At 43.9% G+C, this 22,152-nt stretch overlaps 1 protein-coding gene across 1 annotated transcript in view; it reads right to left on the minus strand.

Annotated features, from left to right (window-relative positions):
• Positions 1-3,607: 3,607 nt before the first annotated feature.
• The window catches only part of NXPH4 (neurexophilin 4), a 105,500-nt gene continuing 86,955 nt past the window's right edge, over positions 3,608-22,152 (minus strand). Inside the window, exon 2 of the mRNA XM_070934988.1 lies at positions 3,608-4,375. Coding sequence (XP_070791089.1) covers positions 3,608-4,375 — 768 coding nt within the window. The remainder of the gene's footprint in view (positions 4,376-22,152) is intronic.

Raw genomic sequence — 22,152 nt, forward strand, 5'->3', positions numbered from 1 at the left:
CAGGAAGTTACAGCGTCTGCGGATTTGACACCTGTTGTTAATAGGTGTTTGTAATTCCTCATTTCTGAACCTGTCTTGATAGATAGAACTTGCCTAACCACTGTTGTATCACAAATGTTTCACTTGTGGAAATAAATATATATGTTTAGGTCAGGGGTCTGCAACCTTAAACACTCAAAGAGCCATTTGGACCCGTTTCCCACAGGAAAAAAAAAATACCGAGAGCCACAAAATCTGGGTGGGCATGGGCAACTCCACGTCACTCACTCCCACCCAGTCACATGACTCCCCTAGCCATGCCTACCCAGCTGGTCATTAGGGCAGAGAACCAGTTGTTAAAAAACACCGGGAACCACAAAAACATTTTCTCTTTCTCTCCCCCCTCTCTCTATGTCTCTCTCTCCCCCCCTCTATATCTCTCTCTCCCCCTCTATATCTTCCCCTCTCTGTATTTTTCTCTCTTCCACTCTCCCCTCTCTCTCTGTATCTCTTGGATTTCCAAGGCCAGGTGAGGAGTGACTGGGAGGGGAGGACAAGGGGGTGGGGCCAGCCAGTAATGGGACAGGGAGCCGCAGCAGAGGGTCCAAAGAGCCACATGCGGCTCCGGAGCCACGGGTTGCTGACACCCGGGTTAGGTGAAGGCAAAGTAATTTTTTCTAGGCCAAAACTGTCTTTGCTAAAGGTGCAAGTTAAAACGCAAGTCATCCTCCAAGAAACCAGGTCAGGTTGCTAGGTTTGATCTGGACATTTGAACAGCAAATAATTTCTAGTGTTTTAACTCCTGTAGCTGAACTACACATTTAGGAATATCATGTACTCCTGGGACTGCACTTATTTTGGAATTTGGGGAAATAATTAAATGCTTGGATATTATTCTACTTCAGCAAAACCAAATGAACTAATCCAAATTCTGCATTCAGATTAGATGTCAGGAAAAGGTTAAGTATGTCTCTTCTTTTTGATGAGCTAGATTTATAAAGGCAAGAAATGTTTGATGTAGGAGCGGAGCAGGTGAGAAATCAAGCATGTGATTTCTCACCTACTCTTCCTGTTCAGAAAACATGTGATATTCCGTACTTGTTCTTTTAAAAATAGTGGTATGTTTTTTTAGTATAGCAGAAGATAATGTTGTCAAAACACAAACTTATCCTTTCTCTGTTGATTTACAAAATCTGGCCTTTACACACCTCCTGAACTGGTTTTTGTAATCGTTGCAAGGAGAGCAACCGATAAGCAATAAGAAATATAAAGAAAATTCAACATCAAAGAATTGGAAGTAGCCAGAATATAATCTAGTCATCCAGCTGCTCAAATACCAGATAATCCAAAAAAGTCTCCCATATATTCTTTTAAAGCCTCCATACCATTCTATGCCACAAAGTAACAGAGCAGAAATATAATAAATTGCTTTTAGAATAACTCTTCCAAGAAAAATAAAGCTCCTTTCAGTCGTGTGTTGAGCAAGGGAAGAAATAGAAGGGGAGTAACTAATGGTTTTATTTTTTTAATTTCTTTTGGTCTTTTTTGTCAGAGTTGCGGAGAACAATCATTTTCTGGTAAGGCTTGCATTATAAACTAAACCTAAATTAAACCTAAATTAACGAAGCTTAGTCTGTAAGTTTACAGAATACGGTATGTCCAAACAAAATAAATCATATTCTGGTTTAACCCAATGACCTGCTTTATATAACACAACCACCCAATCCTGTTGAATGTTTTCTAAGAAAATAGCCTTTCCATCCCTTAAGACTAAGTGAAAACTGGTATCAGGAACATTGGTATTAATGATATAGTCAGTACCCAACCTGCATCTTGGGAATTACTAAATTGCTGAAACATTGCTCCAATTGTAAAAAATATTATTTGCGCCTATTGAAGGGATGTCCTGGACTTTTGTTAAACAAGAGGGTGGTTGCAATTTAATAAGCAAATATAATTATCTGTTGCTCTGAAAAGCCTCTTTATTGCCTCCCCAATACAGAGCATCTCTAACTATATAGCAGCCCACCAGAGCCAAAAATGCCTTTGAGTCTGAGCAAGCTCCAATCTCATATGTGGTGGAGAATCTACATTTAAAAGACAGCTGCCGCTTAAAGGTAAGCACTCCCAATCCTACCTGCACTGGACTCTGCCTGCTATAAAGAAAACCCAATTGTTCCACAGTGGAACAATTTGCCTCCAGAAGTTGTGAGATAGGACAACCATTTGACTAAAATGTTATACGGTTTCCTGCCTGAGCAGGGGGTTGGACTAGAAGACCTCCAAGGTCCCTTCCAACTCTGTTATTTTGCTAAATTAAATCCAAAGTCAGTTCATTTAGGAGGAAAATTGGAGAGACAACCAATCCAGTGGAAGAAAAAACTTGCTACGCTCATCCCGGTTACATCCTTTCAATCTTGGACCTGCCAATCAACTTTTAATCTGTGATCAAGGATCTAGTGAAGTGATCTGCTGAATCAATCACTGCAAATTTGCAGACCTAATTCAACCCATACTGTATGTTTCTCCTTATCTACTCATACAAAAAGATCTTATGGGCACGTGTCACTAAGGTGACAAGTAGGTGCCTAATGGGGCACAAATTTCTATACATACATGCTCTAGGTTTTGCACACATATACTTATTTTTGATTAATTTCAATCACTGTCTTACACATGGTTTGGATGTCATGGTTCTACTTTCTCTCTCTTTCTCCCTCTCTCCCCCACCTCTGTCTTTCTCTCTCTCTCTCTCACACACACACACACACACACACCCCGACACAATCAATACTGTCCTGACTGCATCAACATACTACCTTACATATTTCCTATTTTTTTCTGCTCTGCTCAGGCATATGCCATATGCTATGATCTCACTCACATCTCAAGTACCCTCTTTAATTCCACTTGAGAGATTTCCATATTTCATATGATGCTACCTCCACATTTCATCTCTTCTTATTGGAACAGAAAAGCTCATGCAGCTGGATTTCCCACCCTAGACAAGTGTCCCTCAACCCTGCTGACATTTGCTCTTCTGTGTTATCCGATGAGACCTGAATTAGCGCCCTTGGTTAATATTCTATTTCCCCACCCTCAATTAGGCCAATGGGAATTCCAAGGAGAACTCAGCTGGATGATGTCTGACTTAGCCTGAGGAAGAGAGATATCTGTCACTGCTACCTGAACCTTCACATTCCATCTGGGAGGTATGATCCTGAGGGATGTGTAGTCAGTGTAAGAACCCTACCAAAGCAGCAGGGGTTATGTATGCACAAAAGAGATACAGCCACAGCAAGCTATTTCTTCATCTTGCAGGGAATCCCCATGAGATGCTCACAAATGGCATCAGAAAGGGGATGAATGAGTTGTGAAAACAATATTGTCCCTCTGGCCACTCTTCATCTTCCTAATGTCCTGGGAAATTCACTGGCTACTGGAAGTGGAATGTCTGATGGAACAAGATCCAGTTCCTAAACCAAACCAGCTGTTTTTGTCCTATCAAGCATGGTAGGGAGTTCGTATATTTCTTCCCCGGTCATCCAAAGTTCTGACTCTCTGCTTGATAAAAATCACAACTTATTTCATCCCCGCATCCCCATCCCTCAAAGGCCCAGTCCACCCATCAGCCAAAGTAGGGATTCTCATTCTGGAAGTTATAGTCCGGACAGACTTTCTGAACCAGCTTGTAATCAATGCTGAAGAATGAGATGAAAATGCAGATGACCTTGAACGGTTTAGCACAGAGCCAGGCTGCGTGACTCTGTGTATGCTCAGTGAAACAGATCTTGGATGGATCATACAGGCAGGGCTTATTCTTGCGTGCCCGGTTGGTCTTCTCATACTCCACGTGACAATTGAAGGTCTTGGATTCCTTTGGCTCAGCTAAGGTGGACTGCTGGGGATGGAGATGTTGGGTGGGGATAGGAGGCACCAACACGTCAAATTCTACAACTTTGGTGGGTGGCACAATGCTCACGGAGACGTTGCCCAGGCTGGAGGAGTTGTGTCGGAAATAGACACTGAAGGTACCATTGATGTGATCCACAATCTTGCCTGTCACAAGGAGGCTAAACTTCAAGGTCTTGATGTTGAAATAAAAGTCCCCCCATCCAAAAATCTTCTTGGTACGACCGGCCTTCATTGAGGGCTTCCTTTTGGCTCGCTGATTGAAGTGCTCCATGGCTGTCTGATTCTTGGTCCAGTCCCAAGGGCTCAGTGCACCACCAAAAGGGTCCAGCTTGGCTTTGGATGGCTCATTGGAAAATATCCGGCCAGGGCTGAGTGAGTGGGGTTTGAAAGAGCTACCATATGGTCCAGTCTTCAAGACACTTGAAGGACTCATCTCAAGATAGTTCAAGGTCTTGGTTACATGGCCCTCGGCGCATACAACCTATCAAAGAGTAAACAAAGGAGGTTATATTAGATCATGCGTACTATCATGCGATTCTTCAGTTATCCATATGATACACCCTGCCTGAATCATGCTGAGTGCAAGTCATACAGAAATCTATGAAGAGCTGCCTTCCATCATGGCACTTTCCAAACGCATTGAATAAAATCAACCATCATTCATAACCTTGGGGCCAACAAGTATGTGGAATGAGGGTTATAGGAACTTCAGTCTAATGCACCTGAAGGTCATCAAATTGGGGAAATTTGATTTAAAGTATGTGACATATTATATTAGTATCTCAATGGGAGGTTGCAATGCTCTGACTCACTCCAGGCTAGTCTTCCCAAAGTAATGTTCCTCAGGTGTATTGCGATCCAACTTTGATTTTTCAACCAGTTCAATAAACTTGGAAGGGTGTGGATTAGGAAAAGAGAATACACTATGAGAAAATATTGATTCTGAAGTTTGGTAACAAAGATTCCAAAACTCCACAAACATGCCCTACAACCGCAAATTAAAAACTGGATCAAACTTCACAACAACAAATGTGTGTATATATTTATCCACACTGCATGCTTTTGGACCACCAGAGAAGGGCTGCCAAAACCATAGTGATAAATAAGGTCCATGAGAAGCCATGTTTATCCATTAGATAAAATACCAATATGCTTAAGGCTTGGTAGTACAGTGGTCTAAGGCACCCTGTTATTAAGCTGGTTATTAAGACCAGCTGCCTGCAATTACTGCAAGTTCGAATCTCGTCAAGGCTCAAGGTTGACCCAGCCGTCCATCCTTTCTAAGGTAGGTAAATTGAGGACCCAGTTGTGGGGGCAATAAGCTGACTTTGTATAAATATACAAAAGAATGAAGGCCATTGCTTAGCGCATTGTAAGCTGCCCTGAGTCTCCGGAGAAGGGCGGCATATAAATCAAAAAAAAAAAAAAAGGCTGCTGAGTAGTTTTCATGGCACTCATACCCACTACAATACAGCGGTTAATAACAATAGCAATAGCACTTAGACTTATATACCGCTTCGCAGTGCTTTACAGCCCTCTCTAAGCGGTTTACAGAGTCAGCCTATTGCCCCCAACAATCTGAGTCCTCATTTTACAGACCTCGGAAGGATGGAGGGCTGAGTCAACCTTGAGCCAGTGAGAATCAAACAGCTGGAAATCGGCAGAATTAGCCTGCAATACTGCATTCTAACCACTGCACCACCATGGCTCCATGAATTCAAAATTAAATTAAGTTAAATTCAAAAGAATAACAGAATATTGTCATATGTGAGTGGCCATTAGGCTAGATGGACACCAACATGTAGGACATTGGGAACAAGCCACTAACGGTAAACAGCTTCTGTTTCTCCTAATCATTTCTCAGAAGCACCCAATTCTGCCACAATTCTGGAGTCCAAGCTAAATGAACCAGCAGGCTAGCTAAGCCCAGCAGCTTAGATTTGCTGCAATCAATTCTTATAGTACAGTGGCTTTTTGCATTTTCGGGGGCATCTTCTTCTGTTTTTCCAACTCCCCCTGCCTTTTTCATTTGCATTCCAGCTCAGTTTGTTTCATAGAATCTGTCATCTCCTTCTCTCCCCCTGCCCCCCATTTTTTTTTTGCCAACACAACAGCTGGCTGACATCCCATGATGGATGAATGGTATTTCTTTGCCCAACAGCAGAATTATTTGATTTGCAGGCATGGCGCCATCACAACAGCAGCAGCTTTTGCTGGCACGGAGAGGCGAATGATTCCTTCCAAGTGGAAAGTCTGGTGAGATGACCAGTGTGGTGGTGCTGATGGTGGGGATCTAGACTTTCAAACACAGGTGGCAACCACAGGCTCACAGGTAGGGTAGATAAAGCTGGGACTGCAATACTGCTTTGTGTTTTTTTAATGGAACCTTCCTCCAGCTGAAAAGAAACCTGAAAATAGCAGTGAGGGAAATATAGCAAGTCCTGAATGATGGTACAGAGAGACACTTCTTAGGACATCTCAAGAACTCACAATCAAAACCGAGGTCAGTGATGGTGAACTCTGTGCCGAAAAGGTTGCACGGAAATGTCACATGTGCATGTGCGTGCTCATCAGGGCCGTGCTCCAGAAAAGCCAAATTTCAGGGTTCTAGCATGCATGCGTGCCTGGCGATCAGCTGGCTGGTGCACATGTGCAATCCAGTTTTTGGCACTGCCACACGCGCAAAGGGATCGTGCGCCGGAAAAGCCAAACTCCCGGGTTCTGGCCCACATGTGCACCCGACAATCAGCTGGTTAGCACGCATGCCTACACCGGTTTTTGGCACTGCCACGCCCGCGGACAGCTGATTGTCACATGGGCATGCATGCCAGAAATCCGGAACACAAAATGGCAAGGCTGCGCATGCTAGGCGACATGGCTTCGTGTGCCACTTTGGGCATGCATGCCATAGGTTCGCCATCATGGACCTAGGAGAAACAGAAAGTGATTCAAGCTTGGGACACAGATGTCTATTTCCCAGAACTTTCCTGAGACTAGAGCCAAGACTCAGCTTATGTACCAAATGCCCAGTTCAGCTCAGCCTTGGTAGAAAATCCACTCTTGATCTGGCAAAGTTATAGAAGGTGGGACAACTAACAATTGTCATTCTATGTCTATGTCATTGTCCTCAATCCTTAATGGCTGGGAGAAAGTAGAGGTAGTCCTCGACTTACGACCACAATTGAGCCCAACATTTCTGTTGTTAAGTCAGACATTTGGCCCCATTTTACGACCTTTCTTGCCACTGTTGTTAAGTGAACCGCTGTGGTTTGTCAGAGGGTTTGTTGTGTTTGGGGAGTTGGATCAGAACAGGGTGGAAGGCTGAGTTAACCTTGAGCCAGTGAGAATTGAACTGCCAAATTGCAGGCAGCTGGCAGTCAGCAGAAGTAGCCTTCAATACTGCATTCTAACCCCTGCGCCACCACGAAAAATGGTCGTAAATCACTTTTTTCAGTGCCTTTGTAACTTCGAATGGTCACTAAATAATAATAATAATAATAATAATAATAATAATAATAAATTATTATTATTATTATTATTATTATTATTATTATTATTATTATTATTATTAATTCAATTTGTATGCCGCCCCTCTCCGAAGACTCAGGGCGGCTCACAATGCATTTAAAATCATTATAAAAAACAGGTCTTCACCGCTTTTCAGAAGGCCAATAGGGTGGGGATGGTCCGGACCTCAGGAGGTAACTCCAGAGAAGGACGTCCCCCACGGGCCCGCCAGCCAGCATTGTTTAGCTGACAGGACCCGGAGGAGACCACCTCTGTGGGATCTTACTGGTCGTTGGGAGTTATGCAGTAGAAAGCGGTCTCGAAGATACCCTGGCCCTGAGCCATGTAGGGCTTTAAAGGTAATAACCAACACCTTGAATTGTGCCTGGAGACCAATAGGGAGCCAGGGCAGCTTGCGGAGAATTGGTGTAATGTGGGTGTGCCTAGGTGCATCCACGACAGCTCGCACAGCTGCGTTCTGGACCAACTGTATTCTCCGAACACTTTTCAGGGATAGCCCCATGTAGAACGCGTTGCAATAATCTAGCCGTGAGGTGACAAGGGCATGAGTGACCGTGAGGAGAGCCTCCCGATCCAAGTAGGGTCACAATTGCTGCACCAGGTGAACCTGTGCAAAGGTCCCCCTAGCCACAGCTGTCAGATGTTGCTCTAATCTTAGCTGTGAGTCTAGGAGGACACCCAAATTGCGAACCCGTTCTGAGGGGGACAATTTCTTCCCCCCCCAGAACCAAGGATGGACAATCAACATAGTCTTTAGGAGGCAATACCCACAGCCACTCGGTCTTGTCTGGGTTAAGTCTGAGCCTGTTGACTCCCATCCAGACCCTCACAGCCTCCAGGCACCGGCACATCACATCCACCGCATCACTGAATTGACGCGGGGTAGAGATATACAGCTGGGTATCATCAGCGTATTGCTGCTACCTCACCGCGTATCGTCAGATGATCTCACCCAGCGGCTTCATGTAGATGTTAAATAGGAGGGGAGAGAGGACCGAGCCCTGAGGCACCCCGCAAATGAGGGGCCTAGGGGTCGACCTCTGTCCTCCTACCAACACTGACTGTGATCAACCAGAGAGATAGGAGGAGAACCACCGTAACACGGTGCCTCCCACTCCCAGCTCCCTTAGTCGTCCCAGAAGGATACCATGGTCAATGGTATCGAAAGCTGCTGAGAGGTCAAGTAGCACCAAGATGAAGGAATGACCCCCATCTCAGGCTCGCCAGAAATCATCCATCAGGGTGTCCAAAGCAGTTTCCAGGCCTGAAGCCAGACTGAAAAGGGTCTAGATAATCCGTTTCCTCCAATGACCGCAGAAGCTGAAGTGCCACCACTTTCTCTACAACCTTTCCCACAAAGGGTAGGTTGGAGAGTGGACAAAAGTTCAGTCGTTCAATGAATGGTTGTAAGTCGAAGACTATCTATGCTTCACCCAGGGGAGGAAAAACATGCATGCTGTCCCCGCGTCTTTTCCTGATTACGATGAGGATAGAGAGAACAGGACAGAATGGTGAGGGGCAGCAAAACCTTGACAAATGCCCCCACCCTCGTTTGCTTTCCTTGATCTGATAGAACAACAAATCAGTCCGTGTTTTCTGGGCCACCAAGTTCACCCTGAGGAAGGAAGCCTCAAGGAGGAGCCATCTCAGTCCTATAATCCTCAGTATGAACAAGGCTGTGTAGCTGTCCTGATTAAGCAGGTGGAGAGGAGTAACAAGTTCACAACTACAGGGAGCACATGCTGGGACACTCATTAAAACAGAGGCAAGAGCAGTGAAAAGCAAAGACTGAATCTGCAGGGAACTTTGCCAGCTTAAGGCCCAAGCAGCGAGGAAAATGGAAGGGCCAAGGCCAGCTCTGGTGCAAAACCTGGTTAAATCAGCCCATAATGGCAATACTGGCCACTTCTGAACTAGGAGATAAAATGAGTGAATGTCTAAATCCACCATTTTGTTTACCATCAAGTGTGGTTCATCCCAAAGATCAGAACAACTCGCCTATCAGCATATAAAGTTTTTAAAAGAGCAGCTTCCTCCCCCCCACATCCACCCCACTACTTTTAAAAATGATTCCTTAAAAGCAAATGATGGAGGTGTTCATTCACAGTAGGCATTCTCAGTATGTTTTATTTAGGTATGGCTAGATCAGGGGTGGGATTCAAAAATTTTAGCAACCGGTTCTCTGCCCCATTGCTGGATGAGCGTGGCCATGGTGGGTGTGGCCTACTCTTGAACCACGGGGGGGGGCATTTTTGCCCTCCCCAAGCTCCGGAGGCTTTCCTTGAGTCTACGGAGGGCGAAAACAGCCTCCCCCAGGCTCCTGAGGCCCTCTGGAGGCCAGAAACGGGCCTGTTCCCAGACTTCCGGGAGGCCCGTTTTTCACCCTCCCAGAGCCTCCATGCGGGCCCTGCACTTACCTGGCATCCAAAATGGGCCGCGTGGAGACTCCTGGGAGGGGAGGGGTGGGGGGAGGCAGCCAGTCCTTGCAACTATCGGTTTGGCGAACCATATGTAAAATTAGCATCTGGTTCTCCTGAATCGGTCCGAACTGGCTGAATCCCACCCCTGGGCTATATCCGGTCAGTTTTAGTCAATATTAATTTCCCGAGTATTCAAACATGAAGTCCACTCCCTGCCATCCTTTTAGAACTTTTAAAAAGAAGTTGTGTGAAAATTATCATTTAAATGGCGTGCATCTCATCCTGGATCTTACTTGGCTATCAAGCCTCTTGATCAGAGAGTCTCATAAAAATTTGGAGACACACAAAATTTGTAGGCATTCCAGTGCACATATTAATGAGGGGGACACTAATGAGGTTGAGTTCACTTCCAGAGTGCACCAAACAACTTGACAAAGTACTTAATGTCTTCCTTTCCTTTTCTTCCCTGACAGAAATGAGAAAAAGAATCTAATATTCTTAATGCAAAAACATCTATGGCAGAGGTGGTATTCAGCAGGTTCTGACCAGTTCTGGAGAACTGGTAGCGGAAATTTTGAATAGTTCGGAGAACCGGTAAATACCACCTCAGACTGGCCCCACCCCGATCTATTCTCTGCCTCCCGAGTCCCAGCTGATCAGGAGGAAATGGCAATTTTGCAGTAACCTTCCCCTGGAGTGGGGCAGGAATGGAGATTTTACAGTATCCTTCCCCTGACATGCCCACCAAGCCATGCCCTGCCCACCAAGCTACGCCCACAGAACTGGAAGTAAAAAATTTTGAATCTCACCACTGATCTATGGGCCTTGAGTCCTGGATCTATTGCTTACTCCCCACTTCTACACTAACTGTAATGATGCACAAAACTAACACATCGTATATTCTCTGCATATCAAGCAACTGGATTCAGCTGTGTTAAAAGCCCAGTCTTGTCCTTGTGTGTTTGTGTGTGTATGTATCTATTTCATTGTTACTCCCAACTCTGGGATTTGAAGGAGAAGGATAGGACAGTATTTCTGCCGCTTCCATCCAAGTAAGTTTATTCAACCATCACTACATTTTCTCCTACTTGATGCAAGATAAAATTAAAATCCCATTGCTCTGCCAGACAGAAGAAAAAAGCAATGAATGAATCATTCAGGCATGGGACAAAAGGCATAATATTCCATAATGATTTGCTACTGTCTCCTTGTAATTAGCAAACCGTTTGGAAGAGATACAGTGGATGTTGCTCCCACTTTAACTGGGGCAATGCAACCTTGGGTGAAAGGGCTCCGAATTAACCCCTGACCCATGGGAGATTTCATTTTAACTTACATTGCAGCCTAATGCGCTTAAAATGCCAAGCTAAAATATCCTGGTCTGGAGCTGCCAACAGAGGAAGAGATCCTCATTCTGAACACTGCTTTCTTTCACCATTTAATCCTCTTCCAGAAATAGAGCAGGATCGCTCTGGAGTTTCAAATTTGTATTTAATTTGCCCTTCTTGCTTTCACACTTTGGCTAGAAAACAAAAACCACACATTCTTTGAAATGCAGAAACTTCCTGCCCCCCCCCCCCCCCGGAGCCTGAGTTTCCCCTCCTTTCCAGTGGTGTCCACAGCAAACTCTTATAAAAGCAAAAAGGCAACACACAATGATGATGTGACTATTCCATGGTGGCGCAATGGTTAGGATGGAGTATTGCAGGCTAATTCTGCCGACTGCCAGGAGTTCAATCCTAACCGGCTGAAGATTGATTCAGCAAGTTCCATCCTTCCAAGGTTGGTAAAATGAGGATCCAGATGATTGGGGGCAGGGTGGATAAAAATCAATGATTTTTTTAAAAAAATAAAAAAAAATCAGATTTTTTTGATTTAAATCGGATTTTTTTATTTAAATCAGATTTTTTTGATTTTTATCGAATTTATTTTAATAAAAAACTTTTGGGGTAAAAATCTATCGTAAGATAGTTTTCTATTTAAGATACATAAATAATTTAGTTTATTCAGCATGAAATGGAGCTTAGTTATGTAGCATGAGGCTATATATTCTGCAACACTGGGACTATCGGTGAGTCAACAGTGGGTCAAAGGAGTAGCAGAGATGACAGTTGCTCTTTAAAAATTATGATTTAAATTGAGTTGATTTAAATCAAGCCTTTTTACTAATGATTTAAATCATGATTTAAATCATGATTTAAATCAACTCAATTTAAATCAAATCCACCCTGATTGGGGGCAATAGGCTGACTCTGTAAACTGCTTAGAGGGTTGGAAAGCACTGTGAAGTCTAAGTGCTATTGCTATTCAAATGCCCATGATGTTTTGTGTTGACATCTGAAGTATGATGAGTTAGATATGTGGTGTTACAGGTAGTCCTTGACTTACAACCATTTGTTTAGTGACCATTCGAAGTTGCAACGGCGGTGAAAAAAATGAGTTCTGATCATTTTTCACATTTATAACCACTGCAGCATCCCCCCCAGTTACATGATCAAAATTCGGATGCTTGGCAACTGGTTCATATGACGGTTCCAATGTCCTGGGATCATGTGATCCCCTTTTGCGAATTTCTAACAAGCAAACTCAATGGGGAAGCCAAATTCACTTAACAATCATGTTAATGGCTTAACAACTGCAGCAATTTGCTTAACAACTTTGGCAAGAAAGGTTGTTAAATGGGGCAAAACTCACTTAAGAAATGTCTCGCTTAGCAACCAAACTTTTGGCCTCAACTGTGGTCATAAGTCGAGAACCACCTGTATCAAATTCGCTCAATGAGAGCAGTCAACATTCTAAACACCCTTACAAAATAATGTTGTAGTTAAGGGTTTTCAATCTCTTCTTCATCATCGCTGGGGAGGGAAAGGAAAGCAAATGCAGAAAATTTTGCAATTTTCAACAGATGAGCTGATCCAGTGAAGGAAGAAATTCTCTGCTTTGTTTCAGTGAAACGAAGGGAAAGAAAGCTCTGAAGAGCAATTGTTCTGTAGGAATTTATCCGTGAACGAAAATCTTGCTCCGACACACTACAGTAAAGTCATGTTCTTACAACAACACATTTAACTGGGAGGATGGGAGGGGTGGCACTGTTGAAATTCTCCCTAGTCTATTATCTCTAAAGATTAAAATTAACTCCAAATAGATCCATTGATTCGTAATGTTAAGCTATCTCCACCTAGCCAGTTAAGCTTCTGGATCTAACTCCAATCAACTGGCATGTCGTACGCATGAAGGCAAATATAAGTGTCCCAGGATAAACCGGAGCTTTAGTCTTCCAAGCTTTCGAACTTGGGCTGGAGCCAGGGGTGGGCTGCTGGGGGTTTGCTGGGGGAGTTTGGGAGAACCTCTAGCTAAGATTCTATGCAGTCTGAGTACTCCCAAATCCCACTTCTGGCTGGCCCCGCCCGCCCTGCCCCGCCCAGGAGTCCCCACATGGCCTGTTTTGGATGCAGGTAAGTGCAGGGTGTGCATGGAGGCTCAGGGGGGTAAAAAATGGGTCTACCGGAAGTTCAGGAAGGCCAGAAACAGGCCCGTTTCCAGCCTCCAGAGGGCCTCCGGAGCATGGGGAGGCCGTTTTCCCAAGCCTCTGGAGCCTGGGGAGGGCAAAAACGCCCCCCCCCCAGCCATGGTGCAGGAGGCCAACTAGGCCATGCCTACCATGGCCACGCCCATCTAGCAATCAGGCAGAGAATCCCTTGCTAAAATTTTTGAAGCCCACCCCTGGCTGGAGCCCATCCCCAGGGAATGACTTGTGATCGACTCAGGTTGGATCCTGGCCCCATCTTGTCTAAGAATCTTCCAAGAAAAAGAGACAGAGAGAAAAGTGGGGGTTGAAAAGGGAAACCTTCTCTGCAGAATTACAGGTGGCAGCACAGAACTCTCTTCACAGGCAGAGATTGACTTCAACGATCTAGCCATGATTACAGCTACCCAGCAAAGAGGGAAAAGAGTTTGTCAGCACTCTCATACACAAGAGCTTATGGGATGCCAGCCATTTCTGGAGAAAAATGTAGGATTACAGTAACCCAAATAGGTTACTTTGAATGCAGCTTGTATGATTATGTGTATGCAGCCACTGGTAAAGAGATATGAGTTACATCTGCAAACTGGATGTAACTAACACTATGCATGCTTACTATTAAATAAAACCCACTTAAGTAAAAAGAATGTGTTCCCAGGAGTTGCATTCAGAATAAAGCTAACAGCCTCTAGTAACTTTCTTCAGTCCAATGCTCTCCATGTGTGGACTACAGTTCCCATCACATTCATTCAGCATGGAAGTTGCAGGTTAAGAAGTTAGTCATTTTAGCACCATAACCTTCATAGTGATTAGGGAGATGAATGTTCAAATCTGCTTTCAACCAGGAGTGACATCCAGCAGGTTCTGACAGGTTCTGGAGAACCGGTAGCGGAAATTTTGAGCAGTTTGGAGAACCGGTAGTGGAAATTTTGATTAGTTTGGGGAACCGGCAAATACCACCTCTGGCTGGTCCCAGAGTGGGGTGGGAATGGAGATTTTGCAATATCCTTCCCCCAGGAGTGGGGAGCGAATGGGGATTTTGCAGTATCCTTCCCTTGGAGTGGGGTGGGAATGGAGATTTTGCAGTAACCTTCCCCTGCCACGGCCACCAAGCCACTCCATGCCCACCAAGTCAGGCCCACAGAACCGGTAGTAAAAATAATTTGGATTTCACCACTGCTTTCAACCCTCTTACAGACTGATAAATGGTTAATTTTCAACTTTTAGGGGAACAACAGGCTATAAATAAGGAAACCACCATGCCAATAGCAGTTGTTTGGCAACTTATACCTGGCATTTGCAGTTTAGCCAGTTATAATCAGTCTAAACAGGTTTGGGAAAGAAGGCAATATCTTGCAGAAAGAGGAACACCATTATTGTACCACAAAATTCACCTGTCAGGCTATCAGGTGATTTATAAGCACAGGTTTAGCATTAAATCTGAGTTTTAAAAGCTGGTTGTGTTGTACCATAAAATGGGAATTTCCCTCTCACTGTGTAATTCAATTCCTACACATACTACAAGCACGTCTATCCTTAAGGCACAGAAGTGACAATCTGGTGGCCTGCGGGCCAGATGCATCACGCACAGGCCATGCCCACCCCAGCTCCGCAAAGGCAAAAAATGTTGAGATGCGTCACGTGACACTATCATGTTTGACACCCGTGTTATAGCACAACATATTAAGGTCATTATTATTTTAAATCTTCCATGGTAAAGCAACTGGCAACTGGTAAATTTAGTCTATTAGAATTGCGTAATCACCCTAGGCTGCTTAGCCAGGACAATCGAACTGCTGGCAGCCGCCCTGAGTCTTCGGAGAGGGACGGCATACAAATTGAATTAATAAATAAATAATAAATAAATAAATAAACTGTACATTGTTGAACTCTATGGTCCTTACCAGTTTAGCATCAGGCTGAAATGGCATAATATCAATAACACTTAAGACTTATATACCGCTTCACAGTGCTTTACAACCCTCTCTAAGCAGAGTCAGCATATTATTGCCCTCCCAACAACCTGGGTCCTTATTTTACCGATGTATAAGCTAAGGAGGCTGAGTCAACCTTCAGCCGGTCAAAATCGAACTGCTGGCAGTCGGCAGAGTTAGCCTGCAATACTGCATTCTAACCACTACATGACGATGGCTCATAATTGTGGCATGAACACGGAAGAGTATGGAAGTTATCATTTGTTACCTACATAAAGAAATGAAAGAAAGGGGAACCTTAAATAAAAGTGCTGCTTCTGATTCAGCCTCCTTTCATGACTTGTAACCTTATTTTACTCAGTTCAGGTTACACGAGGATACGTTTAGTAGGACGGCTACAGGAAAGAACCTAGAGGTGACAGACAGTATCTCGCAGCCAGACTCATCCCTTTCCTGCTGCAATGCTGTGACTTAATTGCTGGTACTTTTCCCTCTGGCTGATAATGTGCCGAAAAGAGAAAAGAATCAACCAACATCTTTAGCTATCACACACTGCACACACGTAATCACCACAGCATCATTTGCTGGGGATTTTAAACAGAGGCAAGAGAGGCAGTATAGGGGGCAGCTTATTTCATGCCAGCACAGTTTTCTGCTCTCTCAAGGGTAGGTGGAGAACACTAACTTAACTCTGGTCAAAAACTCAAAGAGATTTCCCTAAGCTATCACTGGCCAAGCCAGCATCCACCATGGCCTTTCTTTGCCGCTAACAAAAAAAAGGGGTATTTAAAACTAGTTCCTGACATCAGTAGCAGGGGTGGGATTCAGCCAGTTCGGACTGGTTCAGGCGAACCGGTAGTTACGGCCAGCAGCTGGGCCTGCCCAGGCGCTATCCCATCTTATACAATCGCCGTGTTTTTGACGCAGCGGACAGGTGCGCAAGGTGCGCATGCATGAGCGAAGCAAGCGTGCACACTCATATTTTTGATTCTGGGCAAACTGGTTGTTAAATTATGTGATCAGTAGTACATTTCTGATTTTAGCACCTAACACCGTGATGGTGAACCTATGGCACGCGTGCCACAGGTGGCACATGGAGCCATATCTGTAGGCACATGAGCGTTGCCCTAGCTCAGCTCCAGCGTGCATGCGCGCACTGGCCAGCTGATTTTCGGACCTTCCGGAAGTTGGGAAATGGGCCATTTCTGGCCTCCAGAGGGGTGGGGAAGGCCGTTTTTGCCCTCCCCAAGCTCCAAGAAAGCCTCTGGAGCCTGGGGAGGGCGAAAAAACAGGCCTACCGGGCCCACCGGGCCATAAGCGGGGGGAGCAGGGAGCGCATTGAATTATGGGTGTGGGCATGTGCATGTGCAACCCCCCATGCCCCCCCCCACTTTTGGCACACGACATCAAAAAGGTTAGCCATCACTGACGTAATCTGTCTGCCTTCCCTGGTAGATCAGACAGGCAATGCAACCAGATGAACAAATTTCACTTTACTGTAAGGCAACATGAACAGAATCTTGCAGGTCCGGAAGGGCAAATCTCCTGCTGTCTCCTTTACAGTTTAAGAAGCTAGGGAAGTCCCGCTTTCTCCACCCAATATGCAGCTGCAGGCTATGTCCTCTCTTATCTGACCATTCTGTAGGCAGCATTTCTTTGCCCCATCTCCCAAGGTCTTTCTCATATACCATTACATAATCCTATCTTCTTATTCCTTCCCCTCCTCCCTTATCTCTATAAATGAAATGATTTATAAGCATTATAGGCATTAAGATACGAAAAGTCTCATTGGAAGAACACACTGTCCTCAACATCCTGCTATTTCCCATTGTTCATCATCCATTCATGCCCACTAAAATTGGGATCTGATAGTCCACACATGGTTGTAATTCGACCCTCCTCAACCTCACACCTTTCAGATATGCAGAGAATTCATGCTAGCTTGGAATTCTAGGTCCCAACGTATATAAAGAGTTCCAGACTTAAGAAAGGTGTTATCATGAAATTGTTGTTAGGACCGGAATGGGGCAAACCTGGCTTCAGCTGCTCACTTGGTCCCAAAATCAATTACAATTCAGGCAAACCAATAACTCTCTTATTTCATGGTGATGTAACAGTGTGAGGTATCGAAATGCTATAATATCTATTTTCAGTCTTCTTTCATTTGTGGGGAGAAAAGCAGCAGCTATAATTAGCTGGCAATCCTATCACTTCTAAAAGTTCTTCCCAATCCCTTTCCATTAAAAGCATGACAAATCTTGGAAAGAGGGATCAAAGAGACCATCTATATCAAAATTGAACAGCCGCCTCTCAACAGAGGGGATGGAATATGAGGTCATCTATTTTCAATCTACAACACAGTCCTTTCAGCAGCTCCAAGAAGGCTCCACACCCATTTGCACCACTCAGATGACCCCGAGGACACAGATAAACTTCCAAGTGGCCTCAACTACTCTCGAAAACAATGCAAATGACCAGCTGTCTGCAAGGAGTGTAAATCCTTCCATTCTCCACCATCCAGTCAGAGCTGAAGAAGCTTCTTGGATGAGAAGCGAAACGTCTTCGAAGAAAAACAAGGAAGTCCAGTTGCCTCTTGAAAAAGCACCTTTGGGATAACCATGACCTGGATGACTGAGAATCTCCATAGATGTGACAAATCTAGAAAACTCTTCAGTCTATCATATATATTTGCTGACTACAATTCTAGACTCTGTGGCTTTACAAAAAAATAAATAAAAAATCAGAAGACAACTTTGTAGGAGGGAGCAACTAAACTCCTCTCTCTCTCTCTCTCTCACCCACACCCACATACAATTTAAAGGACCCATTCTAATCCAAGACCTGGAGGGAAATTAGTGTTAAAGGATCACTTGATGACAAGCAAAATCTTTGCTTGAGTTTTTGCTGGTTAAGTTAATTCTCACCAATATCAACAAGATGTTCTCACCAACATCAAGAGATACTACATTTTGGGTGGGTGGGTGTGGTATCTAATTGGTATCTAATTGCAATTAATTTAATCCTAATGTTTATTAGAGTACATATAGACAAATACCTTACCATGCAGTAGATAGACTTGTACTCTGATACTATGGGGTTGGGCTCCCCCATCTCATTGTATAATAGTAATGCTTTCCCAGCCTTTCTCAACTTAATGCTTTCCAGAAGAATTGGACCACAATTCTATGATGGGAATTGTTACCCATCATTTATGGAAGGTTACCTCTGTCTCTTTTACAAGAACAAAGAGTACTGAATATTTGAGTATCAGAGGAAGAGGAAAGATTTCACTAATATGCAATATAATAGAAGTAGTAGGACTTTAAACAGAAATCCTATTATAAAACAGGGGTGATGCAAGTACACTCAATTTTTTATTAGTGAAATGATAGCAAATGATTATGTTTGTTCCATCCTCTAATTTTTTTAGAGGTCTTCCAGATTCTACAATATTTAACAGTCCTTTTCGGGCAACCTTAAAATGCCTCCAAAATTGAATTGTTTTTAACTATTTGCAGACCTATTCAGACTGAGCATGGCCATTCTGATAATCTGTGGCTCAAGAACAGTATTTCTCAACCTTGGCAATGTCAAGACATATGTGGACTTCAACTCCCAGAATTCCCCAGCCAGATAGCCAGCCACACTTCTTAAAGTCCCCACAGCTTAAAAGTTATCAAGCTTGAGAAACGCTGCTCTAGAGTTTGCACAAAACCACCAGCCTATTTCTGCTTGCTCTTCTTGGCTGATTGCTGAACTCAAGATAATAGATAACTCAACTCTGCTCATTTGCTTGCTATCCTTTCAAGCGGGCCAACAACTCAGCACCTTTTTTTGGCATCTCGGCTTCACCATGTCCATGTGGAAACCCAGCCTTTTCTTCCCTTGATAAAAAAAAAAAAAAGAAGGGAAAATAAATTGCAAATATTAGCCCCTCCAGTGGTGGTATTCAGCCGGTTCGGGCCGGTTCATGCAAGCCGGTAGTGGCGACCTGCGGGTGGGCCCACTCACCCATCCCGGCGCTATACTGTCCTATTTAGCCACGGTTTTCTAAGCCCTGCACATGCATGCAAGCTGTGCGCACAAGCGAAGTGCATGCGCTGGAGACCACGCATATGCGCTGAAGGTTTTCGCAAGCATGCTCACATTTTCAGTGTGTGGCGAACCAGTGGTAAGATTATGTGGAACCCACCTCTGTGTCCCTCTCTCATATTTCACATTTTATAAGAAAAGAAAACCCAGAGGCCATTTGAGTAAAAACTGTAGAAGGGAAATGGCAATGTTAAAAGATGTACAAGTGGTATATAAGTCGAAGTGCTGTTGCTAAGGGCAATATACAGATCGAAAACCGGGAGAAGTTTCCAATTACCCATAGCCACAAACAATTGTGACCTCTGATGACATAATTCATTCAAGCACACTTCCCTGGCCAAGCCAACATTGCTAAGAGAAACAAGAGCCTGGACAGCAGCACGGTTACTGTTCGCGCAAAATTGGAAATCAGACCAACTCCCAACCAAAGACAAACTAATCTCAAAGATAACAGAATGTGCCGAAATGGATAGACTGACACTAGAACTCCAAGATAAAGAAGAAAGTGAATTCTATCTTGTGTGGCACCAGTGGTATCAATGGCTGGAAAAGAAAATGAGTACAAATATAGATGAAAGAGAATAGGGTAGAAAAATTAAAACCGGAAATGAATAAAGAGGAGATGCAAGATTATTTCTAATTTAAAACACCTGAATTGACAATGTATCATTTATATATTAACTTATAAAGCAATATATATTCTGATGATGATCAAAACATATATGTAAAGTATGGTGTGGGTAGGTTGGTGGTGGGAATTTGTTTGTCTTTGTAATGTCTTTGTATTTTTTGTATTGTCTTTATATCTTTGTTTAAAATTCAATAAAAAAATTAAAAAAAAAAAAAAAGAGAAACAAGAGCCTGGGAGACTGGGTGAGGAAAGAATCCCTTCCAGGGAGAACTTCTCTCTGGAGCTCAAGGTACATTGAGTACATTGGTACTCAATGTACTCAATTGAGTACATTGAGTACATTGGAGCGCAAGGTACATTGAAGCAGGAAGTGAAAAAGAATTGTGCCACAACAATATATACTACGTCGCAACAATATCGTAACTGTTTCCAATCGAAAATCTAATCTTGTTTTCACGATCTGGAGTGTTCTTTTATTTGATAGGCTTCCCTAGTGCTTAAATCAGGGGTGAAATGCTCCCGGTTCAGACCGGATCGCCCGATCTGGTAGTGATGGTGGTGGGTGGTTCAGTGATCCGGTAGCAAAAATCCCTGAAACCACCCCCCCCCATGCCCAGCTGAGCCGCGCGATCATCAGAGGCTGTTTTTTTAACTTTTAAAAGCATTTTTTCTACAACCTCTTCAGCTGAAAAAATGCTTTTAAAAGTAAAAAAAAAAAAAGCCTCTGATGATCGCGCGGCTCAGCTGAGATCATCAGAGGCTTTTAAAAGCATTTTTTTGTACAACCTCTTCGGCCGAAGAGGCTGTAGGGAAAAAAAATGCCTTTAAAAGCCTCTGGCGATCCCAGCTGAGTTGCCTAATCGTCAGAGGCTTTTAAAAGCATTTTTTTCTGCAACCTCTATGGCCGAAGAGGTTATAGAAAAAATGCTTTTAAAAGTTAAAAAAAAAAAAAAGTTGGCCATCCCCACCCAGTCACATTATCCCCCCCCAAGCCACACCCATAGAACCATTAGTAACAAATTTGAGATTTCACCCCTGGTTTAAATCCAAAGAAAACTATGATTGTTCCCAACATTATCAATGCTGGAGAAGAATGGCGCTTGCAAGCACAAGTAGTCCTTGCCTTACAACAGTTCATTTAATGACCACTCAAAGTTGCAACGACGCTGAAAAAAGTGACTTATGACAATTTTTCACACTTACAACCATTGTGAAATCCCCAATAGACACGTAATCAAAATTCAGACTCTTGGCAACTGACTCATATTTATGACAGTGTGTCCCGGGGTCATTTTTTTTGCGATCCTTCTGACAAGCAAACTCAATAGGGAAGCCAGATTCACTTAACAACCGGGTTACTAACTTAACCATTGCAGTGATTCACTTAACAATGGTGACATGAAAGGTCATAAAATGGGGCAAAATTCACTTAGCAAATGTCTCACATAGCAATGGAAATTTTGGGCTCAATTGTGGTCGTAAGTCGAGGACTACTTGTGTTCTGCTCCTTTCCAATGTACTTTCATGCTTATGTTGAGCTGGAGCTCCAAAAAGGAGAAGTTACCACAAGCACTAGGCTTTCTAATTTCAGGATTGTGAAACAAATGTCTTCTTTACTGATAGGGAATCTGGATATTATGCTGAAAGGTTTCTTGATGGTATTCCGAGACACTGAAAAGAGATGTGGGGAGAGCGGCTTTATTTCAGCTCCACTCCAAGGAAGCCCAAGTGCAGGATTTACCTCATGGCAGTCAGTGCGAAAAAGTCACTGACAAATGTGTCAACACCTGCTCAGGGGAGCACAGAAGCCCATTAAAAGGCCGGGGGGGGGGGCAGCCTGCATTGCCTTGAGAAGGCCATGAAAGTCTTTAATTGTGTTATTCTACCAAGGCTGTCATGTCTTAAGCCACAAAATTCCCGCCCTCCTTGAGTGTGTACAGCGTCTCTGTGACAAAAATCTTTCGGGATGGACATCGCATGTAGAGAATTGGAGGTGTGTGTGGTGGTGGTGGTGGTGGTGGGGAGGCTGAGGAACAAGGCAGGTGTGAAGCTGCAAGGCCGCAGATTGCTAGAGCTCTCTGGGGCCCAAGCTCTAGAGGAATCCTGCATGAAGCCGACTCATAAATGCTC

The sequence above is a fragment of the Pituophis catenifer genome, unplaced genomic scaffold (assembly GCF_029215685.1).
Source record: "Pituophis catenifer annectens isolate HBS135680 unplaced genomic scaffold, rPitCat1.0.hap2 SCAF_2, whole genome shotgun sequence".
NCBI classification, from domain to species: Eukaryota; Metazoa; Chordata; class Lepidosauria; order Squamata; family Colubridae; genus Pituophis; species Pituophis catenifer.